Below are 17,283 nucleotides of genomic sequence, written 5' to 3'. Positions count from 1 at the left end.
GCTTGCCTGGTATGCCCTCTCAGCATCTAACAATCTGTAGTTCCAAGATTTCCTAATCCTGAGGTAATATCTTTGTGATTAATAGCCATTCATGGATTTTTTTTTTTTTTCCTCCTGTGAATTTCTCTAATTGCTTTTTGAACTCATGTAAACTTTGGCATCTGCAACATCCTGTGGCAATTAGTTCCAGAGTTTAACTACACATTGTGTGAAAAAGTACTTCCTTTTGTTTGTTTTTGAGCCACCTGCCAGTTTCATTTGGTTCTCTTTAGTTCTTGCACTGTGAAAAACATTCAGTAATCTTTCTCTATTCATTTTTTGTGCCACTCATGACTTCATAGATGTTTATGCTACCCGCACTTGCTCTTCTTTTTCCTGGATTGAAAAGTTCTCATCTGTGTAGTTGCTCCTTACATGGGCATTGTTTCATAGCTGCAGTCAGCCTCACCACTCTTTTTTTCCCCTTTTTTAATTATACTAAACCCTTTTTGAGATGAAAGAGCAGAACTGCACACAATATTCTAACTGTGTCTGCATTATGAATTTATGCAGTTGCATTAAATTATGACGCTTTCTGTTTTTTTAATCAGGTCTTTTTACAGTAATTCCTAGCGGACCATTTCCTGTTTTGCCTGCTGCTAAACGGTGAGCTGATGGCTGCCCTGGAATATCTGCTCAGACTCCCAAGTTCTTTTGTGAGAATTAACAGCCAGTTCAGAGCCCATCAGCCTAGTCATTTTTCACACCATGTTTTTAAACTGTAGGTACAGTAGAGATATGTTTACTATTTTGCTGAGTGTGCAGAAACAAGAGGAAATTGCTGTCTGTCTCTTACATGTCTAACTCAGCACTTCAGGCATATTCAGCAATTGGTAGGAACCTGTTTTAATGCAGTTGTTTACAACCTCCCTTACCACTCTGGTGCATTATTTATATCAAAGTTCTTCACCAAAGTTGTCTGTCAGTTGAAGAACATACCCAAGGTCTTTCACCCTACCTTGGATAGTCTCATCAACAACAGGAAGAATTACATTTACTTTCCAGTTGTCACATGCATCTTGATTGTGCTCATTGCTGACATTGCATGACAAAATATTTTGATTTGAAACTTATTCCATGTAACTTAGTACTGTACTCTATGCTTAGTTAAATCAGTAATGTAAATATACCATGTGTTAGGTTCTGCAAGCAGCAAAATGGGGTAGAGAGAGCTAAAAGTACCATGGTAAAAATTAATATTTTAAAAGGAAAATGCCTCTTGTCAGGACTCCCCAATTTGTATTGCAGGCTTTAAGGCACTGCTTGTGGCTGGAAGGAAAATCTAATATTTAATGGTGGCAAGTCAGTCTCTTCAAATGCCTGTGGCTGTGTTAGGCACAAATGTGTGTAGCTGTACACAAAGCTTTTCCACTCTCACTTTTTAAAAACTATTAATTACCCCTTGTTTCTACAATACCTCAGTCAGTATTTATCCTTTAATTCTATCAGAAATCTTTTATAGTGTTTACTAGGTCATACTGTTTTTTCCTGTATTCATGTTTAACTTTTCCAGTGATTGACATTGAACATTTACACAGGCTGTCTCTGAACTTACTGAAAGGTTTTAAAATTTAAATTTATTTTAAAATTATTTTCTTTTTCTGCAAAATCTGTTAAAACTGCAAAACTGCTGGCATTTTCTGAGTTTCAGAATTTTTTTGATGGCAGTGCTAAAGTGGGATGGTTATTTATAAAAGACAGTTCTTTGAAGTCACACCTTCCCTAAACTTCATCTTTTTAATTGTTTTTCAGTATTGGGTAATGCTTTTGTGTTTCTGGAAAAATATATACATGAAGAAATTGGATTTAAAGATAAATAATATCTTTTCTGATGTTTTATTTTTAACACCATGATAGAGCGGTAGTTTCAGCAGAAATACTCAATAGTTTTATGCAAAATTGATAGCACGTGGATAAATTTTAACTTTCTGTAGACTACTTTTTACCATGGCTTTTTTTTTTAATGTTTAGCTCCCAGTCGAAGGCTTCCCAGAACTACCTAATTGTTTCCAGAATTCCACTCTGCTGGACTTGCTTTTTTTATATAAAGGGCCAAAGCAAACTTCCTCAATAATGTGAACTTTGTACAGTAATTAAGTTGCCGTACAACTTTCCAACACAAGATGGCAATGAATGGCCTTTATAGGAGGAGTGGAGAGGCTGAGCATGCAGCACTGGTGCCAAGTCTCTGGTGTCTGTTTTCTTGCTTTTTGATGAATGAGCATAGCTTTGGTGGACGTTGCTTTCTTGGATGTTGGGATTTTTCCTCTGTGAGGAAGATGCACTTGCCTAGCCTTGTTCATCATGTTTTCTACTCTCTGCTTTTTTTGTTTGTATGACATAAATTTTATGAGGATTGTAAGGGATGGTCAGTTTTTCCTTAATTACACATTTCTTATTAGCAACTGCATGTAAAGTATTAGTTTAGTAATCTTTGTTACTAAAAACCTGTTATGAACTGAATACTTGAATCTTTTTGGAAAGGAAATGTGATCTTCCAGTGCCTTATCCTAAACCTAAGGTACATACATTCATATTGCAGAGGCATTTAAAACATGCTAGGTGGTGCACATATACATGGGATACTTAAGATGAATCCTAGCTTCAGGCAGTCAGCAGGAGCTTTGCCATTGACTTCACTAGAGATGAAATTTCACAGACCAGAGAGAAATACACATGCTCTATCTTCACTTACTTGTTCTTCTTTATTCATTTTAAACAGCTAAACTATGAATGTTGCAAAAGCATCTTTTATGTGCACAGGATAAATGTATACAAGAATGGTACATGCAAAGCATCTTTCCTAGGTCAGCATACTATTCATCCAATACCCTGTTTCCTCACAAATTAAAAAATGAAAACCCAGAACTTCACCAAATTATAAGTAAAACCATGTGCATTTACACAGAGAGTCAGTGGCAGGAGGTGGGAAGGGACTTGCGGAATGCCTGTGGAAACTTGATCCTGAAATTACTAGGTATGAATGTGAAGGGGTCAGCCTCCGAGTTCATTTGTCAGTAATACTGACACCTGTACAGGTGTCATGGGCTAGCTGAGACTTCATTCTGCACAAAAGCTTTTTGAAACTTTTGAGAGCCCTCACATGAAGAAAAGATAGCTTAGGGCCATTTGTTTAAACTCTGTCATACATTTGTAAGGTATGAAATATAACAGTTTGCAGAAATTAATTATTTTCTTGTACAGACTAAAACATATGAAAACTAAATAAACTGGTGTTACAGTAAAATACTTTCAAGTTTTATATCTAAGGTAATTTCTTTAAAGTCACTGCATTACATTCTTAACTTTTTCTCATGTGTTGAATCCATTAGTGTTGAGTGTAAACCTTTTGCAAATTTTGAGCATGAATGATTTAATATCAAATATGCATATAATAAACTTCTGGTTTAATGGAGTTAGAAAGCTAATGTTAGCTATTGTTGGTACTTGCATATGGAAGTTGCTGACTCAGGATCTGGAATTCCTGTGATGCATTTGGCTAAACTGAGTGGGCTCTGTCGTGTCTGTTATATGTAGCAAACTGATTTAAATCCAATCGAGTCTCTTTTTTTGTTATGCATTTATGCAAAGTTGGGGATAGTCTGTGAGCAGTACTTTGCAGATAATGACTTGGGCTGTGGTGGATTTTTTTTTTTTCCTCTTTCATTGGTGTTAGCTGCAGAATAAAAATGTTGTATGAAACTAATCCCATATTGTGATCATTGCTGTAGCCTAATTAAATTTCAGTCCCTTGAGATGACTGTCAACACTATTTTGATTTGACCCCTGTCCTATGTGACATTGTTGATTACATGTGTTCCTTAAAATCATGCTTTGACTTGGCTTTTCTAAAGCCTTTGCTTCCATTTTCTCCTCTATTGAGCTTCAACTTTTTTAAAAGGTCGCAGTGTTTCAGAGGGGCCAAAGCTCAGCTGTAGGGGGGAAGATCTTCTCTCAAATAGGCAGATCTTAGGTAATTTTCCTCTAGAAACCAGAGGCAGACAAAACAGCTCAAAAAGCGGTGGTTAGTAGTCCTTACAGCAATCCTTAAGGTGCTCGTTCAGAATGAACATGGCTTCCAGGGTTTACAAGATAGAGGAAAAAAAAAGGTATAATTTTGAAGATATTTGGACATAGAGCCCAGATGTCACCCCCACTGCTCAAAGACAGACATGGGGAAGAAGAAAGCATCCTAGGAAATCCAAATGGAGCAGTAATTTTATTAGAATCTGCAGAATTATGGGGTTTTTTGCTCTAATTTCTTCCATGATGCCTAAATACTGGAGTCTTAGAAGCTATATGTGTAAAAATATGGTCGCTTCATAGTTGTGAGACAATTGACAGAAGTGGCAGCAGTCTTGCTTTGCTCCTTTACCTGGTTGTAGCAGTGAGGAGCACTAAATTATAGTCTGATCCTGAATTGGCAGAAGGTGACACCAGAAGATATTGTGGCCTTCTAATCAGACAGAAGCAGAGCTGTGAGTCACTGAAGAAATCAACTTCTGACAAGCATGTTCAGGGTAGCTGCTATCTTTACTGCCAGCAGCTTCCTTCCCCCTTGTTAATGTGGCCTTCATCTTATCAGGGGCCAGTTGTCATTTAGAGCACATTAATTTCTGCAGAAATCTCAATCAGTCAAATAAAGTGGTCAAGTGGGCTGTTTGTGTCTAATGGGTTCAAGCTTGTGCTGGTGTCACAAGTGTGCTGGTGGCAGGGTGACTCCTGTGCTCCCTTTGAGCTCTGGAGAGGCCCTGGTGCTCTGTGGTGCAGGATGTCAGGGGGCAATGTGCTTGGCATCAGTCTATGTGGTCATGTCTTCAATTTCCACTACCTTTTGAACATGAGCAAGTCAGCAACAATGCATCCCATTATTTTTAGATTTGCTCTCTTTCTAGTACTCTGTTAGAATGCAAATTACTTGCGTTTGCCTGATTATCATGTTTTTAATTCCATGTAGATAACTTAGAAAATCAACGCAAGCAAGCATGCTTTGACATGAAAGACACTGGTTGAATGTTTAGTTAATTTTTTTTTTTCTTTGAGTTTTGGGGCAGCTGCATGAAACTAATGAATTAAAACCAGAAGAATGTGTAGGACAGTCTGTGTCGAAGTGCAGATAAGGTAGTTCCTGCTTTGTGTCATGGCAGAAAGTGCTTTAAAAAGCTGCATCTTCTCAGAGAGGGAAGTAATCCTCAAGGGAGAACATACATCACTTGTAAACCTCCTGTGATGGAGTGATGGTTTACTTAACTTAAGAATCCCGGATGACCAAAGTCTGTCTGCTGTGATCTCTTAAAGTTATTGATGAAGAGTTAGGCACTCATGTCCAGGTCCTAAAACGGATCCTTACAAAGTTCAGTACGTTTGTCACTGACTAAGCAAAGCCTATCGCTTAAAGTTGACATTGAAAAATAATGATAAACTGCTATGTGAGGAATGACATATTTAGTGCCTGTTAATCTTAACTTAGACCCGTGTCTCTTGTACTTGAGGGTTGTTCTGGTGTTATCTGCCAAACTAATTTTTTTTTCCTAAAATTTTCTTAATGATGCAAGGATCAAAACATCTAATTGGATGCTATTTTCTTTTTAGTATTGCTTGCTTATGAGTGTACCTAGTAATGAAAATTTAAATCAGTACTTATGGAGAGACTACTGCTCGTATAAATGCAAACTTCTAAACTGACCATTGTAGGTACTTGTTCTGAACTAGTATGGAACTGTGGGGTGTAACATTCATGTTTCCAAGAGCTGGGGAAGTCATTGTTGTGTATGTTGCATGTTGTTAATGTTGTAGTGGAATCCACTTTGCTTCTGATTTGGAAGTCTGTATAAAAACAGAAGGGTAGGAAATCTTTTCAGCTGGGAATGATAATGAACTAAAAAAAAAAATAGAACAACCTGTTTTTCTTCAGGGCATGATGACTTAAGTTTCTGACTATCAAAAATGAAGTTGATTATTATTATTATTGTCTAAAAAATATCACCACTTCATTTTCTGATATGATATTTTAGACAGATTTAACATAATATGCTATCAGGACTATTTCTGTTGATCTGGCTAACTATGCAGTATGCTTTATTTTGGGTGAAGAATCAACATACATCATTTATTTCTTTTCTTAAAGTCTCTTTACAGTTTTATAGCCTTAAGTTTACAGTAGCCTTTACATAAGTAATTTGCCTTTATAGCTGTATATGGCCTTTATGCATAAGAAAAAGAATTATTTTTTTTTTTACTTCACTGTATGGGTCATTGGCTTATGTTTATGGTTTGCCTTTATACCTTTCACTATTTCCACCTAAAATAATGAGTATCATGATGTATTTTAGTCATTCTAACTTTACAGGTTCGATTTGGAAACTAAATCTTTCTATGTCTGTAAATCTGATTCAAGATGCAAGTCTGTTTTATGAGATTGCCTGGTCATCCTGCTACTAAGCTCCTTCTAGCTGTCCAATAAGCAGCACAGCTAAGTTCTGTTGAAAGATTGAGTTATTAGAACAGTTTTAATTAAAAATCTAACGTAGATAGAGGCAGAGGATTGAAAGGTGCCCAAGTCCTACCTTGGTATGGCAGACACCATGACTTTCTTAGATTTACAACAATATAGATTAATAATAATTTGTACATTAAGCTAACCTTAATGACAATTTAGAAATGCATACTGGTTTATGACCTCACATCATGATTTGGTATATTTAGTTTCTTTTCTGTAGACAAGCAGGATTTACCTGTAATAACATGCAGAAACTTATCTTGGATAAAGTCAGTAGTCTACATAGTTGTCAGTTTTGCTTCAGCCCCATACCTCAGCTCTCATATATTCTGTCAAAGACAGAAAGACTTCGTGCTTGCCAACCTGAGGAGCCCCAGGGACCTCTGCAAGAAATAGTCAGCTTCTGTTCTGTTCAACTGAGGGGGAAATGTGTTGCCAAAGCCATTTCATTAAGCTGCAGAGGTCTCACTTGTGAATCTGGGGCAGCTGTACATCAAGACATTGATCGATTAGTAATCTACAGTTCCATCAGCACAATGCACAATTCCTGTTTCTGGTGCTTAAAAAGCATTATTAGTAATCCTAAAATAATGTTCCAGTGCTCAATATCTTGTAAAAATAGCTGAAGTGTTTTCAGACAAGCTCTCTTCTGCTGCCTGGTTATCTTTAGTCTGAAATAAAGGTGGTACTGTTTTGTACAGACAGCTAATAGCTTTGCTCAGATATGATAAGCAGGGTTTAATAATTAATATGATATTAATACTTGCAACAAAAATCACTTCAGTGATGGCAGCTATGGGGTTTTTTTCCTGTCTAAAAATGACTTCTTAAGATTTTATTATGTTTCTACAGCAGGCTAAATATACAATCCAGAGGTGATCTTTTCCTGGCTTAGAGGTGCATTCACCTACAACAGGGAAAAATAAAGTGTACACGCATATATATATATATATATATATATATATATATATTATATATATATATGTTTTCATAGCAAAAGGGCTCCATGATGTTTTTTCCTGTTGAAGCCATGCAAAAGATGATGTTCAACCAGGTCACCAGCAGGCAGTTGTTGATGAAATCATATCCATGAAACTGATATGTTGATTGATCCTTGGAGATTTTAATAGTGATATTAAAATAATATGTTTAGTGCCTTGTCTTGTTCTAGGGTTTAAAAGAAATATTTCTGAGAGGACACTAAAATAGTATCTTTGTCTATTTAATAATGAAAACATCTCACCTCATGCACTTGGATGGTTAGAGCATGTCCCTGTCCTTCTTAGTGTCTTTCTGGAACTGGTAACTGGAGAACAGGAACTCCAGATGTAACTGTGATTAAAATACCTTTTATCTCAGGATTGCATAGGGATTTTAGGCAAGTAGAAGAGTTGTCAGTAACTCTGGTGAATACTCTGGTAGATGTCTAGAGAGGGGAACCCTGATTTATAAATGTGTTTGCAACATTTTTACATCGTAATTATCTCATTCCAGTGAGCATACTTTGAAATCAGCATTTATAGAAATAACTCAAACTGGCTGCAAATTCAAGTCTTACTAAATTGCAATACATATAAGAAATATTTTGTAACAAAGGAAAGCTACTATGATCCAGCATCTGTTAACATCTTCACTCAGTGTAACTACTAGTAACTAAAGAGTATGCTAGATATTTTCTGCAAGCTTGCATTTTAAAGGCTGTATTAATGATTCATGGATTTATTACATGAACTATTATAAATTCCATTTAAACTTTTCAGGGCTTTGCTGTGTTTTTATTACACTAACGAGCTAATTGTTTAAGAATCATTCACATGATTCATCCTCATGTTCACCCTTTTTTTAAAAAAAATTTTAGCCACCGAAACTCTTGACAAACCAATATTTATAACAGTTTGACAGCAGGATGAGGAACAGCGTTTGTCTTTGTAACAGCTTAAAGAAAAGGCCTTTCCAGCACCCAGCCATGCAGTTACAATCTTGACCTCTTTCTTATTCTGGGAACATACATACAGCAGACAAGCAGCACCTCCCATGTGTTTTCTTGACCCTTTGACTGTCCATTCACTTCCCATCTGTTTTGCAGCCTTAAAGGAACAGAGGGGGCCCTCTACTTATAAATCTGTCTTTGCAGCTGATAAATGATGTTCTGTCTCTTTAAGGGCAGCCTGGGTGGTTTTACACCCCCCCCACACCGCGTTAAAACTTTAACTTTCCTCTCAGCCTCATCCAGAGGAAAATATGGTATGTGAACAAGAGGAAACTGGCAAAAAATGTGATGGGTAGTTTCAAAGGATTTTCTAAAATTCAGCAGGACATGACCTTGCAATGATCAGTAAATTACAGCAGCTGTTAGGCTGTGGTTGTGTGAGACATGAGAAAGCATGTTGATGCAGGTCTTGTAACTGCGGGTGGAAAGTCTGCTTTCTGGGGCATTATTTGGAGTGGCTGTGAGCGTGCTGTCTCGTACTGTTTCAACAAGAAGTAAAGCTTTTGCATAGCCCTTAGAAAATCCAAGAATTTGATACAAAGTGAACTCAGAAGACAGGATCACGCTCCCCCCGCCTCTTCCTCCACCTGACTGTTCACAGGGAGTTGTATACAGCTGTGAGGTTTGTATCTTAGGTAGCCCTAAGCTAAAATTCAGCTTTCAATAGGAAACTGCAGGTCAACATTTCCAATTTTTAATGGTGCACTTCTGGCCGTACTGATGAAATCTGACTACAGACTGGGCTTTCCTTTTTACTAGAGGAAAGATGATGCATTCACAGCAGTAAATTCAACATTTCTGCCTCTATGGTTAATTAACCATAACATAGAAGTAGCACAGCAGCAGCGAGAATGTTTATAGGCAAGGAAGGGATTAAGAAAGGAAGGAAGATTAAGAAAAGAAAAAAAAGGGAGACTAAAGTCTAAGCACAGTTCAGAGCAAAAGCAGTAACAGCCATGAGCTTTCAGATACCAAAGCCATGTAAACATTAGTTGGAGATAGAAATCACTTTAATGTAGAACAGAAGGATTTATAATGAGATGTTAACACATTTTTATTGTGGTTGTTTCATGCTATAAGTTTCATCAAAGCACAAAATAAAGATGGATCTGTGTCCAGAAATACTTTACAATTTTCTTGATGCTGCACGTGCAATTTGATATTGTATGTACAAACGTGTAAACAGGGGAATGGAAAGCTTCTTGATTTGCCTAAAATACTCATGCAGTTTTCTCCCTGTTCTGGCACAGACATGAACATCTTTAAAATCCTGCACTAAAGCCATCATTTTTTTACAGATAAGTATGTGTGGTTTGAATGCTTAAAAATTAATTTATCTGTAGAAGTATAAGCAAGACAGACGTGGCCTCTGCCCACAAAACCTTTGATTAAACCAATTAATGAAGTTGGAAAATATCTAGAAAAGTTGTTACTAAGAGCATGGTTGAAATAAATTAGTAAAGTACCTTGCTGTTGTAATTTGTGTTTAATATTATTCTGAGATTATTTGGATTTACCGTGGGAGACTTGTTTGATAACTTACTTAAGATGTTTCATTTTAGCAGCGATTCCCCAGCTTCTGCACTGTTAATTAGTAGATAAGCTCAGCTATCTAAGGCAGCAATCAGTAAGCAGGCACTCCTGGTAAAACTGAATATTTCAAGGGTTTCCCTTTTGACCATCTTATGATTTTTAGGAAAAGCAAACTTTATCTGTGGCTGCATCTTTCTGTGTTCAGAGTGTATCCAAATCCTTATTACAGATCAATTAGTCTGGTTTTGAGCCTTTTAGATTTAGGATCACAGGATTAATGAAAAGAAAATGAACGGGTAGCAATATCATTTCATATGAAGATAAAGAGAGACTGAGCATGAATGAGGATCTCAAGACGTCTGAATAAAGAATTTCCTCATTCTGTCAGTGAAGTTTTATGGGTTATGGAGGGAGGATTATGGGAATATTCATGACCAGATCAAGAGGCATAATGAGTTGATGTATGAACCAGCTTATCTTTTAGGTAAACATGGGGTAAATGGGAAGTAGAATAGCCATTCATTGCCCCTAGGCCTGTGAATTTTACTGTTCTAAAGATGGAAACAAGGATTTAGTTACACTTATTCTTCATTGATTTAATTTGATTTTTGATCACTGTTTAACAGGTGCTAGAAGAATTACACATCTGTAACTTCAGGTTCTGCATTAAAACTACCAACACCGTGTTGTCTTTCTAGAACACAGTGTAAGCAATAGTATATATTTAAGTACTGCATAATAAGAGTGTAGTACTTCAACAGCCTTCTGTGGTACCGGAGCTTTGTATACCAGTGCTGGGGTAGTTCAGCCTGTTACAAAAATAATTTGCTAGCAAGCTGAACGCTTTTAATCTGTGTCTCACTTGTACATGGGAAAACACAGTATCACAAAACCTAGAAAGAGCAACAGGTCACCTTTGTATATCCCTTAATTTACTTACTGTAGAAGTATTCTTACCTGAAATCAAATAATGTTCTGGATTTGGCATGTTGATAAACCCTCAAAACAAAATGTACTGTAATTTACAAGTAATTTACAAGTGTAAGTCACTAATATTTTGATCTAGGTGTCAATCAGAACCCTGCAAATGTGGGTTCACAGAGGAGAGAATTTCCCTAAATAAAGATCTGACTCTTGAATCGTGACAATTAAAACAATTAATTGTTGTTCCAAATGCAATGTCACATGGTGCTGATGAAACCATGGGCAGTTATCCCAGAATTGCAGACCCTGCACTTGCAGTCATTAGAGGAGTTTTGCCCAAGCTTTTATATTTACTGGTTTATTAAGATTAGTAATTGTGTAAATGCATGGCTCTGCCATTAGCCTATTTAAAAAGTAAACCAATTTAGCAGACTGCTACTCTGTGCTACAGAATGGACTTGTGGGAAAATGTTACAGGTTGGCTGGGGTCTGCTGCTGCAAAAAGCTTTACTACTGCTAAGAATACAGGGCATAGCATGAATAATTGCAGCTATTTGGCAGTCATTTTAACTGGTCTTTTTTTAAGAATAGCCAGCATGTGTTTTCAAAGTATTAAATTACCTCAAGACCTCATAATTATTACAGTTAAGCAATCATTTCAGTTCAGTCCAAGTATAAAAACTAATAAAGTGCTCTTAATATGGAGCCAATTTTAGTATGTCTGTTCTCTGAGCAAACACAGCTGATTCAGTATATTCTGGTGGAATACATATTTGCTATCCTGTTACTTTAATATGCCCTAATCAGAAAATTAAAATAGATTTTGTTGGCACAAACCTTTTTAAGGGTGAAATAATAATTATAGATTTTTGCTGATGCTATTAATTTTCAGGACTGGAATATTTCATTAGCAAGAGGTTGAGAAGGGGAAATATTTGCATTTAATACTGCTAAATCTGCCTGCTTTCACTGAGTCTAACGGCTTGATCAATATAAAGAACGTACTTGGGGAAAGCATGTAGCAATTAAAAAAAAATCTACATCAAAAATAAAGCTATTGAAAGCACAACATGAAGAGATCTTCTGGGTCATGAGATCTAATCTCCAGTTATCACTGGCAACTGCTGCTCATTTTGGAGAATGAGGTCCAGGATTAATAATTTCCAAAAATATGTCAACTCTGTCCAAGATAATAGGACATTATTTCAAAGGCTAATTTTGTAAACATACATAGAGCATTAATATTGGAAGCCTAGCTAAGTAGTTGCCTAAATAAATGCCATAGAATTAATGTTTTCACTACACAAGAAGTTTATATACTGGCATTCAAGCAATACTTACTCTTTTTTTATTTAAAAATATAATAATGAAAACATTTTGAATGTGCTTAGTAAGGCGAAGTGGTCACGGGACTACTTTTTTTTTTTTCCATTGGCAGCTCTCAAAGATTCTACTGAACTGAATCGAGGATTTTTAATTTTTTAATTCTTTTTTTCCTGGTAAAAATCTGCTACTGCTGTTTCTTAACTTCCAAGATACAGCTTTTGCCCTCACAAGGGCTGTAATCTTCATTTAGTATCAAAGTACTTGAAAAAAACAAAATCAGCTGAAATTCAAGAAAGTTCTTTCATGTTTTCTTTAGGACTCAGAATGTGTTTCAGCCTCACTGTACATCATGTTTGTAGATAAGCACCATTGGGGAAGGGGACACTGAAGTGTCTTGCCTTTTTTTCACCTAAGAATTGCATAGTAAAGATAAGTTTGAGATTTCTTCATCCTCATGCAAAATATTTTCTATATTTCAAGTGCCAACTAAAATTTTCTACTTCTGTTAGAACAGAACTACAGGAATTTGTTGAGGTTTTATTATTGCTATCATTATTATAATTACGCTAAAATAGATTTAATAACTGTCTGTGGGATTGTCACTTTGTTACTGGATGAAACATTTAGTTCCCTTACTACATTCTTAGAGCATTCTCTTTGGAGGTCATTCTTTTTTTTTCCCCACTCATTCTTATGTATCCCATTTAAGGCTGATTGTTTTATTTTTCTTTCTGTTTTGCTGTTATTTCAGCTCAGTTTTTAACATATGGTATTGCTAAAGAGAAGAAAACATTAATAAAAGATTTTTTTAAAAAAAAAAAAAAGCTCAAACCTTGTATCTCATACAAGGGAACATACGGCTTTAATCCAATAGTATTTTTATCTTGAAAAAAAAATAATGTTTATGCTCATCTAACTTATTTTTCTCTGTCCTACTGCTCTCCCCCTGTTCCTTCATATTCTGAAGTGTGTGTTTTTTCATGGCTATAATCACACACAGAAGGAGCCTCAAATGAGGATGTGGTGAGAGAGAAGCAGGAAATCTTGCAGGCTTCGGATTCCAGCTACGTTCTAAATCTTGCTTCATAAGCAATTTAATAAATCAAATAGGTTATATGATGACAAGTGTTGTATGGAATTGAGAAAAGAGTGGAAAAATGCCTAAACCCTTGAATTTTTCCCAATCAATGTTGCCTTTTCATTCTTAGTAACTATTTGTAGTTGTGTTCTAGTCACGTTTTCGTAGGGAAATAAACTCCCAGCTTTAGTATTTATATAAAATAAGATTCTGCCCATATCCATCTGGTTACTACTGAAATGCAAGGAAATAAAGTACAGGTTTTAAACATTCTTAACATTGTGCATGCCCTTTTGTATAGGTGTCTGGAATGCTGATGTTTGGTTCCCTGAAATTCTCCCTGCTGAAAGGGCACTAGCTTTCAACTCTTTTTAGAATGATTAGTAGTGTTTGTGACACTTGCTGTAGAGAATAAGAATATCTGGTTAAAAAAGAAAGGGATTGGTGGGCATTAGTTAAAAGATAACAACTCCCTACATGTAACAGGTGTACAGTAGTTGGGCTGCACATGATCTAAAAGAAATGTCAGGGTTCTGAAATATATTTCCAGTATTGGATTGCTTTGGTAAATTTTTGAATTATTAAATTAGCATGATAATCATAAAATATGTTTGTAGAAGTTCTTCAGATGGGACAGGGTTTCTTTTCTTCTGATGCAGAAAAATATTCTAAATCTTCATAGTTAAGAAACGCATAGGGTAATATTGACAACAGCATTAGGTTTTGTTCATGTTTGAAGGTTTGTTTTTTGGTTTTGTTTTTTTCTTTCTGGGCATGTCCTCAGTTAAGAAGTAATTTTTCTTTCCTCCAGAAAAAGTTCGGGAAATCCAGGAAAAACTTGAAGCCTTCATAGAAGCCCTCCATCAAGAGAAGTAGATTGTTCAAGCAGGTAATCATGTTTAGATCATTAAAAAATTGTTAGTTTTCTCATTGTTCAATATAAAATTACTATCCACTTCTTTTAGATACAGACTTTGTGAAAATTCCTTTTTGTTTTATTCCAGTGCCTGGCTGCTGCTGCTTCTTGCCTCTAATCTGCAGAACTATACTTTCAGCTTTTACACTACAACAAGATATAAAACTTAGTAGAAATACAGTTACTGACTAGTTATTCAGATATTGTGAAACACTGTAGACTATTTGATTAGTCTCCATTATTCTTATCTGTGTTAAGAGAAAGAAGGTACAATAGCTGGAATCAAAATTAAGGGAACACTTCTTTTCTATAAAAGTATTTTGATTCTTTTTTTTCCTTAAAGGCACTGTGTATTGTTAGTAAAAATATTTGCATGCAGGTAATTTCTAAATTTCTTTCTTCTATATTATTTCTTAAAAACATAAGCCTAAGTGCTGTCATATATTTGCACACATTTTAAAATAATATCTTTTGTTTCAACAGCAACTTTACACAAGAATGCAGCCTTTTCCAGGATACCTTGCACAAAGAAGACTGAATAGAAATTACTTTTGTGTCCCATTCTCTTTCCTATCTTCTGGGAAGCATCCTGCAGTGTTGGAAGAGAAAGAAAATAGTGTCTCATGGAATTGAGAAATTCAGTTAAAATCCACCTACTCTTTTAATTTTTGAAGCTACATGCACATGACAGAAGGATCTGACTTGTATGTCAATGAGATAGCTTGGGAGCTTGCTGAAGTTGTACATTTAATTTTTTTTTTCATGAAAGGACAAAAGCTTTTATTTTTGGCATCTGTCTTGTATGGTAGAGTTGGATCAGATTCATAAAATGATTTTATCTGTTGTCATTTTCTTGCCTGCAAATGATCCTGGGAGTTTGACGTAAATTTTTAGTATTTGTATGTACATTAAAATGCCCTTCTAAGTAATACCATTTGTATTTGTTAAGCTCTGTGTTGAAGCATTCTCTGATCACACTGGTACAAATTTGAAAGCATAGTATTGAGATCTTGAGAGGAAGTTGTGGATTTTGTTAAACTCCTAAACTCGAGAGACATTGTCTAAGCAATTCTTGTAGTGTTTTCAAGTGAAAGTACAGACTGCTATACACTGATACCTTAAAAGGTTTGGCTCAGGAAATAATGTCAACAGCTGCTCCTTTTACCCATTCTTTCCTAATATATGTTGTTAATCTTGAATCAGCCGATTACATTTCATTTCTGGGATTGCACAGACTCTGATTTCCTTGTTAACTCCTCCCTTCACCATAGGTACAGAGTAACCTGATTGAGTACATGTGAAATGTAGAAAGATACTCTGCACAATTCCAACTTGTCCAACCTTCTTAACTAAAAAAGGAAAAATATAATTAATTTTTTTCTAATAGCTGTTGTAAACCAAAATCACTTTTATAAGAATGTTATATGCACGAGGTCCTTCCACACTCATTTGGTTTCTGTCATTCAGTATAGGAAAAATAGTACGTAGTGTTTCTTTTACTGCCTTACATTTTGCCATAGAAATGTCGCTTCTGACAAATTTAAGCATGATATAGGCTCTGTATCATAGGTGCCTGGTGATTAATCACCACCATATATTTCTGCCCACTTTGTCACAGATGATCTGGAAACACTTCTGAATACTTCTATGGAAGAAGATACAGACCTGAAATAGTTTGGTTTGCAGTTGTTTGATTATGTATGTTGAAAAATTGACCTAGGTTTATTTTTCCCTTTTGAAAAAGCTGTTGATTTTGATGTGTGGCAATTCAAAGAGAAGAATCTGAACATTTTCCAACAGATACTGTTTCTGTTTGCTCTCAGAGGAAACAATACAAAATTCAGTAGGATGTTCCCCAAATGTTTAAACGTAAAATACTTAGTTGTGGACAAAAAGTTAACATAGAGCTATTCATAAAATGGTGTTGAAAGGTTGAATATTTCAGTGTAATCTAACTAAATGTTTTGGGATTTTCTGTTTAAAATTACTTTCTGAAAATGAGTGTTTGAGAACAAAAAAAAGAAAAAATGGCTTGTGTCATCATCATTCTCTGAAGATAATTTCAGAAAAGTAAGTTTGCACAATTCTGAAGACAGAGTCCTTAGGTTGTATAGCAAGAAGTAAGTCTGTACTTGTGTTAAATCCCTCTTTGTAAAAAACAAGCAAACAAAAAAGCCAAAACAAAAAACCCCAACTTTTGCATTTACCTAGAGGTCACTGTTAGAAACTTCTGTGTAATGTAAATGTTGCAAAATATCGCATACAGTAGCCCAGCATTCATCTCTTAGTATGATGTTTCTGTAGTTTTAATTCCAGCTTCTCTGTGCTGCTCATCTAAGACTTAGCATGATGTATTCCATGAAAACTAGGTATTTATTGAATAAAAATGTAACTGAAGGAATAATAAAATGTGGGATTTGAACATGGTGCTATTGCACCTAATTCAGAAGTCACTTTGGCCTTCTTTTTCTCATTTGTTAAATTGGAAAACGTATACAGTTAATGATATTAAAATGTCTGATTCAGAAGTGCTGTGTCAGCACCAAGTTAGTGGTAAGTGTGATATCTTTTACTATATAAATTAATGGTTACATTAGCATTTATGTAATACGTTCAGGCAAAGATGTCTTATGAAAAATCATTATGTTGAAAGCTTATGTCTCTGGAATTTTAGGTAATGAACTGATATTCAAAGTATAAATGAAGGCTGGTTATAGAGTGTTATTTTCAGGTGCATTTAAAATAAGCATGCTTTCTCGGACAATGAGTTTGAGAATATAGAACAGTCAGTTTAGCAATCAGTAAATTCAGGAATATATCTTTTTTTCTTTTTTCTTTCTTTTTCTTCTAGATGAAAAAAAATTTACTAAATCTATTAAAAAAATAAAAAAAATCACTGTAAAACTGTGATATTATAGCTGCTGCACATTTGTTCCATAAAGCTTAAATTGCAGACGTGGACATGTTAGGATCAGTGA

At 35.4% G+C, this 17,283-nt stretch overlaps 1 protein-coding gene across 5 annotated transcripts in view; it reads left to right on the top strand.

The window, feature by feature from the left end:
* Positions 1-16,758, top strand: part of OPA1 (OPA1 mitochondrial dynamin like GTPase) — a 58,681-nt gene extending 41,923 nt beyond the window's left edge. For 4 of the 5 annotated variants that reach the window (XM_074911837.1, XM_074911835.1, XM_074911836.1 and 1 more), the window contains 2 exons: positions 14,201-14,278; positions 14,789-16,758. In XM_074911837.1, the coding sequence (XP_074767938.1) occupies positions 14,201-14,265 (65 nt within the window). In that variant the 3' untranslated portion in view covers positions 14,266-14,278; positions 14,789-16,758. The other variant, XM_074911834.1, reaches the window with a different exon arrangement.
* Positions 16,759-17,283: the final 525 nt, after the last annotated feature.

Source organism: Athene noctua, chromosome 8 (genome assembly GCF_965140245.1).
Source record: "Athene noctua chromosome 8, bAthNoc1.hap1.1, whole genome shotgun sequence".
Taxonomy (NCBI): domain Eukaryota; kingdom Metazoa; phylum Chordata; class Aves; order Strigiformes; family Strigidae; genus Athene; species Athene noctua.
Note: the sequence above shows the minus strand (reverse complement) of the source record. Positions and strands in the feature narration are given on the sequence as shown.